The 19,741-nt window shown below is 47.2% G+C and overlaps 1 protein-coding gene across 1 annotated transcript; it reads right to left on the bottom strand.

The window, feature by feature from the left end:
• Window positions 1-8,727: 8,727 nt before the first annotated feature.
• On the bottom strand, window positions 8,728-11,325 carry LOC141103707 (uncharacterized). Its single transcript, XM_073593600.1, has 3 exons — window positions 10,949-11,325; window positions 9,820-10,414; window positions 8,728-9,054 (listed from the first exon to the last, which is right to left on the bottom strand). The coding sequence occupies exons 1-3, from the start codon at window positions 11,097-11,099 to the stop codon at window positions 8,895-8,897; spliced, it is 906 nt and encodes a 301-aa protein (XP_073449701.1). The 5' UTR covers window positions 11,100-11,325; the 3' UTR covers window positions 8,728-8,894.
• Between the last annotated feature and the right edge of the window lie 8,416 nt (window positions 11,326-19,741).

A 19,741-nucleotide genomic window follows, 5' to 3' on the forward strand; every position in this document is an offset into this window, starting at 1 on the left:
GAGGACAGGGACCCCATCTGCCTTGAGGACAGGGCCTTCATCATCATTTCCCCTGGGGATAGGGCCCCCATCATCTCCCCTGGGGACAGCGCCCCTTCTTATGACCTGGGGACAGGGCCCCCATCATCTCACCTGGGGACAGGGGCCCCATCATCTCCCTTGGCAATAGGGACCCCTTCTTCCCTAGGGACAGGGCCCCCACTATCTTCCCTGGGATTGGGAACCCCATCTCCCCTGTGGACAGGGACCCCTTCTCACTTGGGGACAAGGGCCCCATCATCTCCCCTGGCAATAGGGACCCCTTCTTCCCTGGGGACAGGGCCCCAACTATCTTCCCTGGGTTTGGGAACCCCATTTCCCCTGTGGACAGGGACCCCTTCTCACTTGGGGACATATGTTGACATATTAGTCAGGCAACGCACTGACACCTTTGCTGCCATTGTGCAACGTGCTGGGTGTTCAGTGTGCTCCTGCGCCTTTAAGGAGGGTTGGGCTTCCTCCAGTCATCTGCTCTTCATCTATCCATTAGAATACATGTGCTCCCACTGTGGAAACTCTTCAAAGTTAGAGTTAGGGTCTGCAGGATACAGGGTGCCTTGCCGTGGCCTGCAGCTTGTGCATGTATTTGCAAATGTGTGCAACTAAACCCGTTTTTAACGCATACTGTTAGGCAGGTTAATTTGGTTAATCCCAGGCTGGTTGGTAAGTTGAGCTTGGAAATTCTTTGGTTTTATTTTACATGCCCCCATCATCTCCCCTAGCAACATGGACCCCTTCTCACTTGGGGACAAGGGGCCCCATAATCTCCCCTAGCAACAGGGACCCCTTCTTACTTGGGGACAGGCCCCCCCCATCATCTCCCCCGGGGACAGGGCCTCCCCATCATCTTCCCTGGGGACAGGGCCTCCCCATCATCTTCCCTGGGGACAGGGCCTCCCCATCATCTTCCCTGGGGACAGGGCCTCCCCATCATCTTCCCTGGGGACAGGGCCCCCCCATCATCTTCCTTGGGGACAGGGCCCCCCCATCATCTTCCCTGGGGACAGGACCCCCCATCATCTCCCCTGGGGTCAGGAACCCCATCTCCCCTGGGGATAGGGCCCCCACCTTCTTCCCTGGGAACAGGAACCCCATCTCCCCTGGGGACAGGGCCCCCCCCATCATCTCCCCCTGGGGACAGAGCCCCCACTTTCTTCCCTGGGAACCCCATCTCCCATGGGGACAGGGCCCCCCCATCATCTCCCCTGGGGACAGGGGCCCCATCATCTCCCCTGGGGACAGGGGCCCCATCATCTCCCCTGGGGATTGTGCCCCCATCATCTCCCCTGGGGACAGGGCCCCCACCATCTTCCCTGGGGACAGGGGCCCTATCATTTCCCCTGGGGATAGGGGCCCTATCATTTCCCCTGGGGACAGGGCCCCCTTCATCTTCCCTGGGGACGGGAACCCCATCTCCCCTGGGGACAGGGCCCCATCATCTCCCCTGGGGACAGGGGCAAAATCCTTTCCCCTGGAGACAGGGGCCAAATCATCTCACCTGGGGACAGGGGCCAAATCATCTCCCCTGGGGACAGGGGCCAAATCATCTCCCCTGGGGACAGGGCCCCCATCATCTCCCCTGGGGACAGGGCCCCCATCATCTCCCCTGGGGACAGGGCCCCCATCATCTCCCCTGGGGACAGGGCCCCCATCATCCCCCCTAGGGACAGGGCCCCCATCATCTTCCCTGGGGACAGCGCCCCATCATCCCACCTGGGGACAGAGACCCTATCTCCCTTGAGGACAGGGCCCCCATTTTAATCTTCCCTGGGGACAAGGCCCCCATCATCTCCCCTGGCAACAGGGACCCCTTCTTCCCTGGGGACAGGGCCCCCACTATCTTCCCTGGGAATGGGAACCCCATCTCCCCTGTGGACAGGGACCCCTTCTCACTTGGGGACAAGGCCCCCATCATCTCCCCTGGCAACAGGGACCCCTTCTTCTCTGGGGACAGGGCCCCCACTATCTTCCCTGGGAATGGGAACCCCCATCTCCCCTGTGGACAGGGACCCCTTCTCACTTGGGGACAGGGGCCCCATCATCTCTCCTGGGGATAGGGACCCCATCATCTCCCCTGGGGACAGGGCCCCCACCATCTTCCCTGGGGACAGGGCCCCCATCATCTCCCCTGGGGAAAGGGGCCCCATCATCTCCCCTGGGGATAGGGGCCCTATCATCTCCCCTGAGGACAGGGCTCCCACCATCTTCCCTGGGGACGGGAACCCCATCTCCCCTAGGGATAGGGGCCCCATCATCTCACTTGGGGACAGGGACCCCATCTGCCTTGAGGACAGGGCCCCATCATCATCTCCCCTGGGGACAGTGCCCCCATCATCTCCCCTGGGGACAGCGCCCCTTCTTATCACCTGGGGACAGGGGCCCCACCATCTCACCTGGAGACAGGGCTCCCATCATCTCCCCTGGGAATGGGAACCCCATCTCCCCTGTGGACAGGGACCCCTTCTCACTAGGGGAGAAGGCCCCCCATCATCTCCCCCTTCTTCTCTGGGGACAGGGCCCCCACCATCTTCCCTTGGGACGGGAACCCCATCTCCCCTGCGGTCAGTGACCCCCTTCTCATTTGGGGACAGGGCCCCCACCATCTTCCCTTGGGACGGGAACCCCATCTCCCCTGCGGTCAGTGACCTCCTTCTCACTTGAGGACAGGGACCCCCTTCTCACTTGAGGACAGGAACCCCCTTCTCATTTGGGGACAGGGACACCCTTCTCACTCGGGGACAGTGCCCCATCATCTCCCCTGGCAACTGGGACCCCTTCTTCTCTGGGGACAGGGCCCCCACCATCTTCCCTTGGGGCGGGAACCCCATCTCCCCTGCGGTCAGGGACCCCTTCTCACTTGGGTACAGGGCCCCCACCATCTTTCCTGGGGATGGGAACCCCATCTCACTTGAGGACAGGGACCCCCTTCTCACCCTGGGACAGTTCCCCTTCATATCCCCTGGGGGCAGGTCCCCCCATCATCTCACCTGGGGACAGGGACCCCATCTCCCTTGAGGACAGGGCCCCCACCATCTTCCCTGGGGAAGGAAACCCCATCTCCCCTGCGGTCAGGGACCCTGTCTCACTTGGGGACAGGGCCCCCACCATCTTCCCTTGGGACGGGAACCCCATCTCCCCTGCGGTCAGTGACCTCCTTCTCACTTGAGGACAGGGACCCCCTTCTCACTTGAGGACAGGAACCCCCTTCTCATTTGGGGACAGGGACACCCTTCTCACTCGGGGACAGTGCCCCATCATCTCCCCTGGCAACTGGGACCCCTTCTTCTCTGGGGACAGGGCCCCCACCATCTTCCCTTGGGGCGGGAACCCCATCTCCCCTGCGGTCAGGGACCCCTTCTCACTTGGGTACAGGGCCCCCACCATCTTTCCTGGGGATGGGAACCCCATCTCACTTGAGGACAGGGACCCCCTTCTCACCCTGGGACAGTTCCCCTTCATATCCCCTGGGGGCAGGTCCCCCCATCATCTCACCTGGGGACAGGGACCCCATCTCCCTTGAGGACAGGGCCCCCACCATCTTCCCTGGGGAAGGAAACCCCATCTCCCCTGCGGTCAGGGACCCTGTCTCACTTGGGGACAGGGCCCCCACCATCTTTCCTGGGGACAGGAACCCCATCTCACTTGGACAGGGACCCCTTCTCACTCTGGGACAGGGCCCCCACCATCTCCCCTGGGGACAGCGCCCCTTCATATCCCCTGGGGACAGGGGCCCCCATCATCTCCCCTGGGGACAGCGCTCCTTCCTGGGGACGGGAATCCCATCTCACTAGAGGACAGGGACCCCTTCTCACTTGGGGACAGCTCCCCTTCATCTCCCCTGGTGGTGACAGGGCCCCCATCATCTCCCCTGGGGACAGGGCCCCCATCTTCTCATCTCCCCTGGGGACAGGGCCCCCATCATCTCCCCTGGGGACAGGGGCCCCTTCTTCCCTGGGGACAGGGCCCCCACCATCTTCCCTGGGGACGGGAACCCCATCTCCTCTGTGGACAGGGGCCCCTTCTCACTTGGGGACAAAGACCCCATCATCTCCCCTGGCAACTAGGACCCCTTTTTCTCTGGGGAAAGGGCCCCCACCATCTTCCCTGGGTATGGGAACCCCATCTTCCCTGCGGCCAGGGACCCCTTCTCACTTGGGGACAGGGCACCCACCATCTTTCCTGGGGATGGGACCCCCTTCTCACTTGAGGACAGGGACCCTCTTCTCACTATAGGACAGGGACCCCCGTCATCTCCCCTGGGGACAAGGCCCCCACCATCTTCCCTGGGGATGGAAACCCCATCTCCTCTGTGGACAGGGGCCCCTTCTCACTTGGGGACAAAGACCCCATCATCTCCCCTGGCAACTAGGACCCCTTTTTCTCTGGGGAAAGGGCCCCCACCATCTTCCCTGGGTATGGGAACCCCATCTTCCCTGCGGCCAGGGACCCCTTCTCACTTGAGGACAGGGCACCCACCATCTTTCCTGGGGATGGGACCCCCTTCTCACTTGAGGGCAGGGACCCTCTTCTCACTTGAGGACAGGGACCCCCTTCTCACTCTGGGACAGGGCCCCCATCATCTCCCCTGGGGACAGGGACCCCCTTCTCACTTTAGGACAGGGCCCCCCCAACATCTCCCCTGGGGACAGGGGCCCCATCATCTCCACTGGGGGCAGGGGCCCCACCATCTTCCCTAGGGATGGGGACCTCATCTTTCCTGGGGACGGGAACCCCATCTCCCCTGAGGACAGGGACACCTTCTCACGTGGGGACAGGGACCCCCTTCTCACTTGGAGACAAGGCCCCCATCATCTCCCCTGGGGACAGGGCCCCTATCATCTCCCCTGGCATTGGCAATGCCAATAGGGACCCCTTGTTCTCTGAGGACAGGGCCCCTACCATCTTCCCTGTGGATGGGAACCACATCTCCTCTGGGGACAGGGACCCCTTTCTCACTTGGGGACAAGGAGCACTGACACCACCACTGAGATAGGACACTGATTCCAGCACCAAGACAGAGTGCACTGAGAAAGTGTGCCATGACACCAGCACTGAGATGGAGAAAACTGACACCAGCACTGAGAGCATGCCAGCGCTGACACCAGCGTTGAGATAGAGGTCACTGACTCCAGCACCAACACAGAGTGCACTAAGAAAGAGTGCCATGTCACCAGCACTGAGCTAGAGGACACATAGAGCACCCTGACACCAGCATGAGATAGAGGACACTGACACCAGCTCCAAGACACACTGTACTGAGATAGAGTGCCCCAACACCAGCACTGAGAGCACATGGATGCCAGTGCTAAGAAGGTACACTGACGCCAGCGTTGAGATAGAGGACACTGACACCAGCACTTTAAGGTTCTTAAAGCGGAGTTCCGACGTTTTTTTTTTTTTTTTTTTTTAAGTCAGCAGCTACAAATACTGCAGCTGCTGACTTTTAAAATATGGCCACTTACCTGTCCAGGGCGCCCCCACGATGTCGGCACCCGTGATGTTGGCACCCAAAGCTGATCTGTCCCTCGGCTCTCGGGTGCTGCCGCCGCCATCTTCGGTAGGGGAATCAGGAAGTGAAGCCTTGCGGCTTCACTTCCTGGTTCCCTACTGCACATGCGCGACTAGTGCTGCGCGCTCCCACTGGCCCCTGCTGTCTCCTGGGACCCGTGTGTCTCCCAGAAGACAGCGGGGGGGGGACGAGAAGTGGCCTAGATACCCGCGGGTATCTATGCCTGGAAGTGGGAGCAAAATACCTGTTTTAGACAGGTATCTGCTCCCCCCTCCCCCTTGAAAGGTGCCAAATGTGACACCGGAGGGGGGGGGGGATTCCGAAAAGCGGAAGTTCCATTTTTGTGTGGAACTCCACTTTAATATATGCAGTTTATACAGTTAATTTTTATCGCTTAAATCTTTTTTTTCTATTACGGGGCGTGAGTGGGGCCTCATGTCTAAGTTTTGCCTAAGGCCTCACAAAGCCTAGAGCCGCCTCTGTGTATATGTGTGTGTGTGTGTGTGTGTGTGTGTGTGTGTGTGTGTGTGTGTGTATGTGTGTGTATATATATATGTGTGTGTGTGTGTGTGAATTTCTCCTTTTTGATATGCCATCGTCTTGTATACAGAAGAATACTCATGTTCTACCATGTATCACATGTTTATGAGGTAAGCTTTGTTTATATGCCAATTAAAGATTTTACAATTTCTCCTACCACGTGTCTTGTGCCTCACTCAAAGTTGCAAAAACCCTTTTCTTACTCACTAAATCAAAAATAAAATAAGAAATATGTTTTTTGCCTTAATATTCACCTTAAATCATATTGCTAGTTGCATATTGTACTTGTTTGTAGCCTAAATACTGAAATGTGTGCCTAAAACTATAATTTTGTAACTTTTGGAAATGTCAGTAAAAATTTTGGGTGTTATGTCAGTAAATTTTAATCTGTTAGGTTGGCAACACTGAGGGGTTTATTTACTAAAGGCAAATCCACTTTGCACTACCAGTGCACTTGGAAGTGCAGTTGCTGCAGATCTGAGGGGGACATGCAAGGAAAATAAAAAACAGCATTTTTGTTTGTACATGATTGGATGATAAGCAGAGCTTTCCCTCATTTCAGATCTTCCCCTCAGATCTAAAAGCAACTGCACTTCCAAGTGCCCTAGACCAGGGGTGGACTGGGCCGCTCTGATGCCCCAAAAAAAGGCCACACCCAGAGCCAACTCGTTACTCAGACTGTGGATCACTGTGCCTAAGCTGTCCCGCCATAGCTGTGTCCTGAGATCGGGGCCGCAGTGACAGCTAGTGTTTCTGCTCCTGCCTAATAATGAAAGCACCATGACCACAACCCAAGGTTCTCCCTCCCCTGTCTCCCCTCAGCACTTTCAACGCGTCCGATCCACTCCACGCTCCTCTCCTTCATATACTGGCAACGGTTATACCCTCCTCACTCCTCTCCTGCAAATACTACCTACCATCAAATCCTCTGCACTAATTTCCTGCACATAATGTCATACACTTTGTACTGCATTCCTACACATATCATCATACGCTCCACACTCCTTCATACTGTATACCATTGTACATTTCGCACTCCTTTCCTGCACATACCGCAATACCCTCTATGCTTAAAGAAAATGAAAAGGTGAACAAACGCACTTGGTTCTCACTGCACTTACCTTGTGGTAATGAAAGAGTTTTTTATTTTATTTTTTTCAATGATTGTGCTGAGGTTTATATATGTCTGTGAGACTTACTTGTGGCACAGAAATCTAAGCATTTTTTATGGAAACAAGAATGCTTTTGTTTTATTTAACCATGCCCATTTAAGCCCCTCCCTCTGTTAACACAATTTAGCCACACCCCCTGTTCTCTGTGGTGTGCATAGTGTTTCGAGTTTGGTTTGAAGAAAAGGTAGCAACCCTATGCCTGGGCTGGGTGATGGGATTAAAAATGGGCACTGGGTGGGCAGTCCTAACGGAAGCATGGCATTCGCATTCTGTAGTGTTGTGTTAGGCCTGCACAGCTGTGCTGCTGCCTTCCATCCCACCTTAGGATTACGGCCATATAGGCCGTGCACGCCGATGCAGGGCCTATACGGAAGCCTTGGGCTTATGTAGCATTTGGGCCTGCACAACTGCACCCTTTCACCTCAGGGCACACACCGACGCTCACTCCTTACAGAAGTCTGGCAAATCAAATGACAAGCTTCCCTAACGTTATGCCCTTTCAAATTTGGGTGCACACCAGTACAGACTCTTGGAAACACAGGAGGGCAGCCAGTAAGAGGAGAGCTGGGCTCTGATGTTACTTTCGTCATATTGTCATGTTCCTGCCACTCCTAAATCTGCTCCACTGACTTGGCCACACCGCTTCCACCGCAGACATGCCTAAACAAAAGGCTTCCTGGTAAAGAGAAGTAACAAGACCAGCTGGTGTCCTACCAAGTGCAGGATGAGGACAGGGCACAGGCCGCCCCCCACCGGTATGGATGGCGTAAGCCATGTCTAAACAGATGCCGACTCCGTGCCCCACCAGAGGCCTGATTGAGCTGTCCTGGCCCCCCCCCGCTTACTACTACTACTACTACTACCAGGGCTTTTTTTTTCTCAGAGAATAGGTGCAGGAACCCACCCTCCCCAGTCAACTCCCTAACCCCCAACCCCACCCACTACCCCAATCCCACCGTTCCTCGGGAAACATAAGTAAAGTGTTGCCAAATAATGGGTCGCCCACTCCCCTCCCCCCACACAGCTCACCCTCTTCTCCCCACACAGCTCACCCTCCCCCCCCCCACAGCTCACCCCCCCCATAGCTCACCCTCTCCCCTCCCCCACAGCTCACCCTCGCCCTCTCCCCTCCCCCACAGCTCGCCCTCTCCCCTCCCCCCACACAGCTCACTCCCCCCCACACACAGCTCACCCTCTCCCCTCCCCCACAGCTCGCCCTCTCCCCTCCCTCCACACAGCTCACCCCCCCCCCCCCACACACACACAGCTCAGCCTCTCCCCCCCCCACACAGCTCACCGCCCACCCACAGGTTACCTTCTCTCGTTCACAGTTCACTTCCCAGGCACAGGTTACCTTTCTCTTCTGTCGTCCACAGCTCACCCCCCCCCCCCCCCCCACGCACAGGTTACCTTCTCTTGTCCACTGTTCACCCCCTCCCCCCCACAGCTCACCCAACACAAATACTACTACCACAAATACTACTACCACAAATACTACTACCACAAATACTACTACCACTATTAAGAGGAAAAAAATTAGTGTGAATTTTAAAAGTGTTAAACCTCATAGGACACTCATTGGAAAAAACAGGCATGATGGTTAAGGGCAGGGCTATAGGGAGCTGGCCTTTCGCTCATTCCACCTGTACACCCTTAAGTGAATGTTCCTCTTCATGTCCATTCCTTTCCATTGATGATTCTCCTGTTACCACATCCTGCAATGGGATTTCTTCTTCTATTCTTCCTTCTTCCATTCTTGACTCCACCTGTCTGTGGTACCCGCAACAGTCTTCACTGTAAAGACAAAAAAGGGTAAAAACAACATGAGCATTGTTTATAAACAAACATAAATTAGCAGCAATAAAGCCTGACTCCACCTAAAATCGACATCTGAGTATTAGAGAAGCACTCGTCATTTTGTCTTCTTATATAGACATGGCAATGGGAAGATTTACCTGTAAAAATTTAGGTATCTGCACACTCTGTGTGTCACCCCTTTACAGATAAAATCCCAATTTTTGTTTGCTCTGACAGTGGAAAATATTGGAAGAGTGAGACACCATAGTCTAGTGTTGTATTAGCTTTGACGTTTGCAAGAACTGGAAATATTTCATTGGATTGGAACACTGGTGCCCCTTAGAGATATCGAAAATCAGATTTAAGACTGAGATATCAATTTTGGGAGAGTTCTTCTTAAATTGTATACTGCTGCCACTGTGAATTTGTTCTGACATAGACCTTGTTAAATTAAACAACAATTTTTTAGGCATTGTGCAGCAAAATAAAGCACACAAAAAATAAAATGAAAATCACACATCAGGAACCCATTTATATTTTTACCTGCAGCTTCAAAAGCATTCCCTTGTGTCCCACAGCCATGCTAAGGCTATACAATGAATTAATTACAAGCAAAACAGATCTATTGCTGGTGTGTGAAAGATAATTATGCTCAGACAGGAGCTTTTGCTGGTAAAATCTGGGGACTGAACATAAAGGGCAAGCTGCTGGTAGAAAAGGGACCTCTGCTAAAGTGCTATATAAAGTGTAAAATCAGCTTACCTTAAGCAGGTTACTTTTGCCAAGCAAAATAGGATCAGGAAGACTATGCCTGCAGAAGTGATGCTCATACCGAAAAGTAGGAGATAGTTTGCCAGAGTCGGGGAAAACTGAATAATAAACATTTGGCTTTCCTTCTTATTTGGCTCGGCTCCCGTTGGTTGGGTTGGTTTGGAAAATGCCACTGATGGCCGGTTTTCCGTTACAGTCGCTGTCTGTCCTTCATCTAGGATCACTGGACTTTCAGTCTCATATTGGCTGGCCACTGATGGCCGGTTTTCCGTTACAGTCGCTTTCTGTCCTTCATCCAAGATCACTGGATTTTCTGTCTCATATTGGTTGGCCACTGGTGGTTGGGTTTCCTCTACTGGTTGGAAAGCCCGCAATGATTTCTTGTCCGCAGTCTCTGTTGGTTCTTCATGCATAGTCGCAGTTTGTTCTTTATCTGCAGACGCTGCTTGTTCTTCATCTACAAATGCCGTTTGTTCTTTGTCCAAAAATGCCATTTGTTCTTCGTCCACGGAGGTAGTGACTGGATGGTGAACCATTGCCATACGCTTTGCATTGAAATTCTTACCAGCAGTCATGAGTGGGGAATCTGCATAAAACAAATGAAAAGAGGGGTCATGCAAAGGTACAGTGAAGCAGTAGACCAAACTTTTTCTTGCTTAGGTGTGCATTCAGTGTGGGAGGATCAAAATCTCTTTTAGGTTTTTATTGCTGCCTGTGTCTTTTTAAGGTACTTTCCCTTCACTTCCTGTCCCGGTGACCACAGAGGAAATTAGCTTAACCCCTTCACGTCCACCTAACGCACCTAATACAGGGGTTATACCGCGGTGATGCATGCAGCTACAGGCATCACCCTGGTACTGTTTTTTCTAGAGCCGACAATCGGCTTTCTTGTGATAACAACTGATGTTACATTTTTTCTGTGAAAGTTGGGCAAAAAAACAAATATTTTTTAGGCTATTTCCTCTTCTTCTGAATGTTCTTTAAATATAGGAAGCAGGGAATTATCAAATAGATGTAACCAAAGGTTACCTAACTATAATGTCACTACAGTACTGGGCTTCAGTACCTACAGAACACACCCATATAAATAACCAATGGATCTACTGTATCTAATACTTACCTATTACATGAACATTGAATTTTCTAATAGGTCCACTCTGTAAACCATTCACGGCAACGTTGATCTCATATGTCCCACTGTCCTCCATGAGGAGAGGACTGATAACCAGAGAGCAGTCCTCTCGAGTGGTATGAGTCAGACGTAGGTGCATTCTTAGGTCATGGTGAAACCCTGGATGCAGCTTGATGCCATTGCGTCGTATGAGGGTCCTGTATCTGTTGGTTGCATCTGGGGTAAATCCCCATTCAAAGTCGATCTGCTCCTGGCCGCTCAGTCCGTCAGTGGTAAGTTCACATGGAATTACCAATTTGGAGCCCACTCTAGCCTCCACAAGGTGATATGGAAGCTCAGCGTGAGATAATGCTGCAGAAAGAAGGAGAAAAAACACATTATTAGTAAACATTTAAAAAAATTGAATTTATTACATCAAAATCAATAAAAAAACAATAATCAAAGTTATTGGAGATCTTAGGGGGACATGACATTCTTAGGTTTAGATCCTTCAACCTTTTTTGTATGTTTAAAAAATAATTTTAGGCCTAAAGATTACTTAACCACTTCCCGTCCGCCATATAGCATAATGACGGCCGGAAAGCGTTTGTATTATCCTGACTGGATGTCAAATGATGTCTAGCAGGAAAAGCCTCCAGTCGCTGCCCGAATCAGTCTGACGTACCGCATCTCAGATCCTGGAAAAGAGCCTCTGACGTAGTCTCTTTACCATGTGATCAGCTGTGTCCATTCACACAAGCACACCGGTGTGAACAGTGCCTTTAAGGTTTAGTGCACCTTCATTTATTTTTTAATTACACCAATATCAACATATTTTTTTAATTTCCAAAAACAAAAAGTGCCAAAAAATGTCACCTTGGAATGTCCACCTTTTTCAAAAGGGGTCATTTTAGGATTGTTCATACTGACCTGGAATATTTATTTGATATGTTTAATACTAGAAAGTAAGGGAACTGTTTTTTTTTTGGTCTGGTCTTTTTTTCCTTTATATAATAAAAAAAATATATATATGTATGTATGTGTATATATATATATATATATATATATATATATATATATGAAAACTCAGTGGGTATTAATTGCCAACCAAATAAGTTCTTTCTTAAAAAGAAAAATATTGTAAAATTAATTGGAGTACAGTGTTACATGACCGAGTAATTGTCAAAGTATCACAGCAATGAAAACTGATATATTGTCTGGACAAGATGGGGGGAGTCATGTTGATTCTGAAGCAGTTAAAGGACACAGCAAGCTCAATTCGCAAAGCTTTACCACAAAAGTAAAGTTCTCTAAATTTATAGTCACATGACTGTCATTTTTAAATGGCAGTAAAACATATCTAAACCCACAACCAAAAGTGTAATATATTGCAGCTTCCAAATCTCTCAAATGTGGCTGCATTTGTTTTCTTTTTTTAGGACGTTTTCCCTTTATTTGCACCTAGTAATCCTGCCAGTAGATGTTATTTTTACATTTCCTGTCACAGACCATGCTGTCCAGAAAAAGTGTATGACATCACTTCCTGGGTCACCTGTCACTTTCCCTGACTAGCATAGTCGGGAAGAGATGTATTGCAATTCGATGCGCATTGCAATAAATTCAGTGGAGCCCAGAGAAGACATTGGTGGTCTTTTAGACCCTAGAACCCGTGACCTAAAAATCATCACATAGGGGACTTTTTGGCCACAAATGTGATTAAAAAAACAAAAAAAAATTTAAGCAAAAACTATTTTTTCAAATAAAGTTACACCCAAGCATATAAATCCCCCCACATATACACATGTACGAGCATAATGCACGTGTCAGGGACGCCTATGCATGAAAACGTTGATTGCAATACACTAGTACACCAGAGTGAAAGCAATAACTCTAGTACAGTACAAGACCTCCTCCGTAACATTAACCTGATGACCTGTAGGGGACTTTTATATAGAAAATATAGGGTACTGAAGTTTGCCCCCCATTGCACGGGTGCACACAAATTTAAGGTTTGACATGTTGGGTATTTATTTACTCGGTGCAACCTCGTCTTTTATATTTTACCAGAAATGTGGGTAGTTCCTTGAGTTTGCTTGCCCTAAAAATTCACTTTAGTGTGTTTTTTACTGAAATTTTGCATTTCCTAGACCTTTGCGGTGATATCGTGTGACATAAACAATTAGAACTACCACTGTTTTATTCTCTAGGGTGGCCGCTTTCAGAAAATATATAATGTTTGGATGTTTTGTGTAATCTTTAGGCCTAATGTAATTTTTTAAACATGTGTGCAAAAAAAAAAATAAAAAAAAAAAAGCAAAAACAGTTCTGGCACTGAAAAGGTTAATGAATGCTCGAGTATTGATGAGTATATTACAATACCGGCAATGAAGAAGAATTTTACTCGTCTATATGCTTGCTCATCTATACTCGCCTGCAAAAACGGCTCTGGTGACAAAGATTTAAAGGTGTCAGCTGGGGTCCGGCTTTAATTTCTACCAGTTTATGTAACACTACCCTCACCAATGGGTGACAATGCTGCTGGCCAAGGGTAGCTACATTGCTCCTCCATTGATGGAGTGTAGGAGGGAGTGTAGCCACCCTAAAGATGGCCATATGCTATACGATCTGATTGTACAATTTATCTATCCCCTATATAATACTAGGGCAAACCTAAACAACCGAGTTGATTAGTATAAAATCAGGCAGTTGGTGGTAGATCTAAAGGATAATGTGTATAGCCAGTCTAAGGCAGAAGGTGTGTTACTGGGGAAGACGCTGTTTTGTATTAATATATGCTTTAAACTCAATTAACAAAGCTAGCACACCAGGACATGGATTCCTATTTTTAAACAAGCTGCAATTTTGACAGTTATTTTCAGCCAGTAATATTTGAAAACAAAAAATCAGTTATATGGCTGCAAACAACATTCCCCCTCCGTGTGCCAAAGCATAATTAAACCCACTGATTTAGATATTTACATTCAAAGGTCTAAAATTAGAAATTATTATATAAAAACTTACCTGCTGCCAGGTGCAGAAAGCACAGAAATAGTAGCACTCTTATTAAGAAGCTCATTCTAAAGCTTTATCACAAAAATTGAAAATGTGACAAAGAAAATAAATAACGTTAAGGAAAATCTTGATCACAAAGCTTTTGAGTATGTCAAATAAATTAGGAGATAAAGATGTGTAATCGCTGAACAAATCGCACACGTCTTGTCACTGCTCGAGTGCAAGATAAACTGCCACACTGTGAGCTGCAGCTGTTTATGTAGGTTTTTTTCCCTGATGATGTCATAGTGAGTCACCTAAGACCAAGCTAGCCGATCAGATTATATGGAACACTGCCCAGAACTGTGTTGAACTGTTCAGCTGATCATTGATTGGTTGAGTCTTATTTTTAAAAACGTGGCAGTTAATTTCATCTGAGCCCAGAGACAACTAGAATCACTGATCACTGATTGGTGGACAATATTGCCATTGGCAGCAATGCATTTTCAGTACATTGCAAAGGATTCAAATACTAACAAAAGGAATAAAACACCTGTGTATGAGTTTAGCCTTAAAGAACCCAGTAGGCTCAATTTACAAAGCTTTGATAGCACAAAAATTAAGATCTTTAATGTAGCCATTTAACTGTAATTTAAAATTAACAATTATAAACGGTATTGCTCATTACAAAGCTAGCACACAAGGACAAGGAAGCCTTTTTATTCAAATAAAAGTGACAGTTAATTTTAGTAGAACCCAATGAGATTAACAAAAAAAAAAAAATTGACATGGGGCTGAAAATAAAAATCCTCTATCCAACTATTCGTTAAAGCAGAACTAAAGTTACAGACTTCACTTTCCCAAAAAAGAAAACTTAGGACCTGTTGCACACAAGAGTAAAACGTGGAGGTTTTTTACTGATCTGAAATGAGATGCATGGTTGTCTATGGGACATAGCTGAGTAAAGATCAGTAATACAGCATTGTACAGAGCAGTAAAACAAAAATACATTTTTTGACATTTGAGTGCAATAATTTACTTGTGTGTTTACTCGTTTAACCCTTTCGCTGCCAGGTCCATACGTCGTACAGACCTGACAGCTGGGGGGGGGGGGGGGGGGTATGAGTTTCACACACACACACACACACAGTATGTTGGCTTTATCATTACATAGGGGATTTTGTGTCCCCAGTGTGATTTAAAAAAAAGTTATGGCAAGAAAAAAAAAAAGTTTTTTTTTGCAAAAAAATAGTTACACCAAAGCACATAACACACCAACCCCCCCCCCACCACCACCACAACCACCACCACCACACACACACACACATTTTTTTTTCTTTTGAGGCCACCCACATGTACGCACGTACAAACATAAATGCACGTGACGGGGGGCACCTGCGCATTAAACTGTCAATTGCACTACACATGTTAGATATCGCCACAAATGCTGGATTGAGCGCAATAATTCTAGCACAAGACCTCCTCTGTAACACTAAACTGATGACCTATAGGGGGCTTTTGAAGCGCCACCTATGGAAAATATACGGTACTCATTTTTTTTGCCATTTCATGGGAGCACACAAATTTAAGGTTTTACATGTTGGGTATCTATTTGCTCATTAGCCATTGTATGTGCACATAAACTACCACAATTTGTGGTAAAATATAAAAGACGAGGTTGCGCTGAGTAAATTTATACCTATATACAATATAGTTCAAGGGTGGAATGTGTAGTATTGTAGTCTGCCACCATCCAAATAGATTAAACATCAATCATTGAATGTGTACATCGTGCACCAAGGAAAACCCCCATGGACTTTGGAGGCAGACTCAGATATGAATTTGTATAAAAATATTTTTATTTTATTTAAAGACAGTCATAGAAAGGACAGAGGTCCCAACAGAAAAACATAGCAACATATGAACATCTTATAAGCCAATGCTTCTGAATACCCTATAACCATCTAATCCATCCAAAGAACTACCTGTGTTAAAACTTCAGGTCAGTCCAGGTGAATTGTAGTGGTGAAACCCAACGTTTCAGACTTATTTTCCTTTCTCAGGGGATAATCGGTATATTTGCTTCTAGAAGTAGACATATAACAATCATTAATTACATAGAAAATATCTTCAAAAGGCACATGTATGTATATAATATGTACAAACTATTGGTTTACTAGTAAATCCGCCTCTACCCGTAAAGCCACCACTGCGCTCTGAGGAATGATCAAATACAATCCTATAGCTGCCACTTAAAACAATGAAAATATGTGATCCAAATTCAAACCCCAATAGGTGTGAGAATGAATAGTGGCGCTAACATGAAAAATACCTGCTAAAAATATATATATTTTTAGCAGGTATTTATCATGTTAGCACCACTATTCATTCTCACACCTATTGGGGTTTGAATTCAGATCACATATGTATATATTATATTATTTGATATTCATTTATTTCACATAAACATAGGTTGCTAACAATACAAACATTTGTTGTAAGTACAGTATTGTTAGCAGCCTATGTTTATGTGAATTACATTTATATCAAAATAATATATACAAACCTGCTGCTGTAACTGCTTACAATAGTTAGTTGGAGTTAGGCTTTAATTTATTAGTCAATTATCCATTCTAAATCTACTAGTCCATCTAGCAATACCTTCTATGCAGGTTGGCAATGTTGCTGTCCAACATGGGCTACATTGCGCCTCCATAGATAGAGTGGAGGACTAAGTATAGTCAGGACAGGAAGACAGCAAGTGTGTTACTGGCTTGATCACCAAGTAATAAAGTGTAAAAGTTAGGGCTCTTGCACATGACCATGACCTTGCACACAACCACACATTAGGGCCCTTTCACACTGGGGCGGTTTGCAGACGCTATTGCGCTAATAATAGCGCCTGCAAACCAACCCGAAAGTGCTGCTGCTTTGTCTCCAGCGTGAAAGCCCCGAGGGCTTTCACACTGCAGCGGTGCGCTAGCAGGACGGGAAAAAAAGTCCTGCTAGCAGCATCTTCGGAGCGGTGAAGGAGCGGAGTGTATACCGCTCCTTCACCGCTCCTGCCCATTGAAAGCAATGGGACAGCGCGGCTATACCGCTGGCAAAGCGCCTCTGCAGAGGCGCTTTGCGGTGGTTTTTAACCCTTTCTTGGCCTTTAGCAATTAGCAGCTACAATAGCGGCGCTTTACCGCCGATGCCACCCCCACCCCAGTGTGGAAGGGCCCTTAGGGTGTACAGCCATACAGAATAAAATCCATCTGTTGCTGTGATGCCTGGGAGCCACAGCTGTAGTGTAATTGTTCCCACTGACATGCATTACAGGAAATGATGTGTGCGACAAAGATGGTCAAGTCCAGCCAAGGTTTATTGAAATGACAACACTGTTCACTCCCACCCAAAGCTATGCACCCAACATGTTTAACCCACAGCAGGGCTTAATCAAGGGGATAGTGGGTACTGAAGGGGAAAAAGTTTATGTACTCTCAAAGTGCTTAATTAGACACAGCTATACCCCAGCCTAAGAGCCCTTGCACACTGGGGCGGGGGGCGGCGTCGGCGGTAAAACGCCGCTATTATTAGCGGCGTTTTACCGTCGGTATTCGGCCGCTAGCGGGGCGGTTTTACCCACCGCTAGCGGCCGAGAAAGGGTTAAATACCACCGCAAAGCGCCTCTGCAGAGGCGCTTTGCCGGCGGTATAGCCGCGCCGTCCCATTGATTTCAATAGGCAGGAGCGGTAAAGGAGCGGTATACACTCCGCTCCTTCACCACTCCGAAGATGCTGCTGGCAGGATTTTTTTTTACCGTCCTGCCAGCGCACCGCTCCAGTGTGAAAGCCCTCGGGGCTTTCACACTGGATACACAGCAGCGGCACTTTCAGGTCGGTTTGCAGGCGCTATTATTAGCGCAATAGCGCCTGCAAACCGCCCCAGTGTGCAAGGGCTCTAAGGTTAACACTTAAAAACATTCACTAATGCATAGAAGTAGTATATAATTAGTCTGCTGGAACAGATTTGCAAGCATACATGACTTAGTGGAAGGGCGCAAACCAATAGTTCAGCATCCTCAATGCCTTAACGTATTCCACTTATAAAAATAAATCGTTATGCAATATTAAAAGGTCTAACGTATAGTTATACATTCACATGAAATGTAAAATTTTAAATTTGCATGCAGATACCACAACAGATGCATTTTATTCTGTATGGCCGTGCACCCTAATGTGTGGTTGTATGTAAGGGCCCTTAGTGCCAGTCGAGTAGAAGTTTATTGTTCTTAATAAAAGGCCAGAGGATAAAGTCATAGCATTTTGGGGGCTCAGAACTCCCCCTTCATCAGGGCTAAGAAATAAGATTTAACTACTTCCCTACCGGGCCAATTCTGGCATTTCTCTCCTACATGTAAAAATCATAATTACCTTGCTAGAAAATTACTCAGAACCCTCAAGCATGATATATATATATATATATATATATATATATATATATATATATATATATATAGAAGCAGAGGCCATAGATAATGAAACGGGTGGAGTTACAATTTTTGTCACACAGTATTTGTGCAGCAACTTTTCAAGTGCAATTTAAAAAATATATATACTTTAAGGAATTTTAATGCAAAAAACAAAAAAACAAAAAACACAATATACAACCTGATTTTTTGTTAAAATATAAAACATGATGTTACGGGTAAAGTTATACCTAACATGTCATGCTTTCAAACTGTGCACGCTAGTGGAATGGTCCCAAACTATGGTACTTAAAACTTACTTATTTACATGGTTTCTTTAATTTTTTTAAGCACTTTTATTCCTATCACAAAAAATGTAAACATCCCTTGTGATAGAAATAAGGCATGACAGGTCCTCTTTATGGAGAGATCTGGGATCTATGGGAGCTCAAATCTATCCTCTACCCTGGAAAGCATGAGATAAAGAAACAAAACTTTGACCTCTGCTTTACAGGCAAAAAAAATGGCAGTATTTACATCTGCCGAAACCGGAAGTGATGTCATGACATCACTTCCAGAATCCCAGGAGCATAGAAATGGCTGGGGACCATGTGGTTCATGGATGGCTCTGTGGTAACCCTGGGGAAGCACCAGATCCCAGTGCCCTCTAATCACATAGGAGAGCCTGAAGAGGCACCGGTGGGAGAGGGGGTAATGTCCCCTCCTGCTGCTTGTAAAAGCAAACCAATGGCTAATACAAAAGAGGGAATGATGGCTGAAAAAAAAAGATACCGGGATGATGCCTGTGACTGTAGGCATCATCCCGGTATAACCACTTAAACCTAAGGACGTCCATGGATGTCCTACGGTCGGGAAGTAGTTAAAATTAATTAAAATCAAATGAATCTGAAGCTGGTATACTACAAAAATACTGATCTAAAGAATTTCATAGGTCATAAAAAGTACACAACAATAAAAATTATATTTACACATATACACACACATACTGTATAGGTGTGTGCATCATAAAGGAAAAACCATACATGGGCATTCTAAAATTAAATACATAAAAAATGTAGGGTTTGTCAGCTCATGTGACAGTAAAAAAAAAAAAAAAATCCTTGGTAAGCTGCAATATATTAAAATGTTGCTTCTGGCGTTAGATACACATTAAACAGACAAAACAGCAGAAACATTTTTGCCTTTTAAAGTGTATTTCTAGCCAAAATATATATTTAATTTTTGGATAGAGTAGGAAAGGGTTAGAAAGCCCTGTCAAGCCAGAGAAGTTTCCCCTCACTTTCTGTCCAAAAATTAAATTCATTTCACCTGACAGGAAGCAAGGGGAAATCAGCAAC

This window comes from Aquarana catesbeiana, linkage group LG07 (assembly GCF_042186555.1).
Source record: "Aquarana catesbeiana isolate 2022-GZ linkage group LG07, ASM4218655v1, whole genome shotgun sequence".
Lineage (NCBI taxonomy): Eukaryota > Metazoa > Chordata > Amphibia > Anura > Ranidae > Aquarana > Aquarana catesbeiana.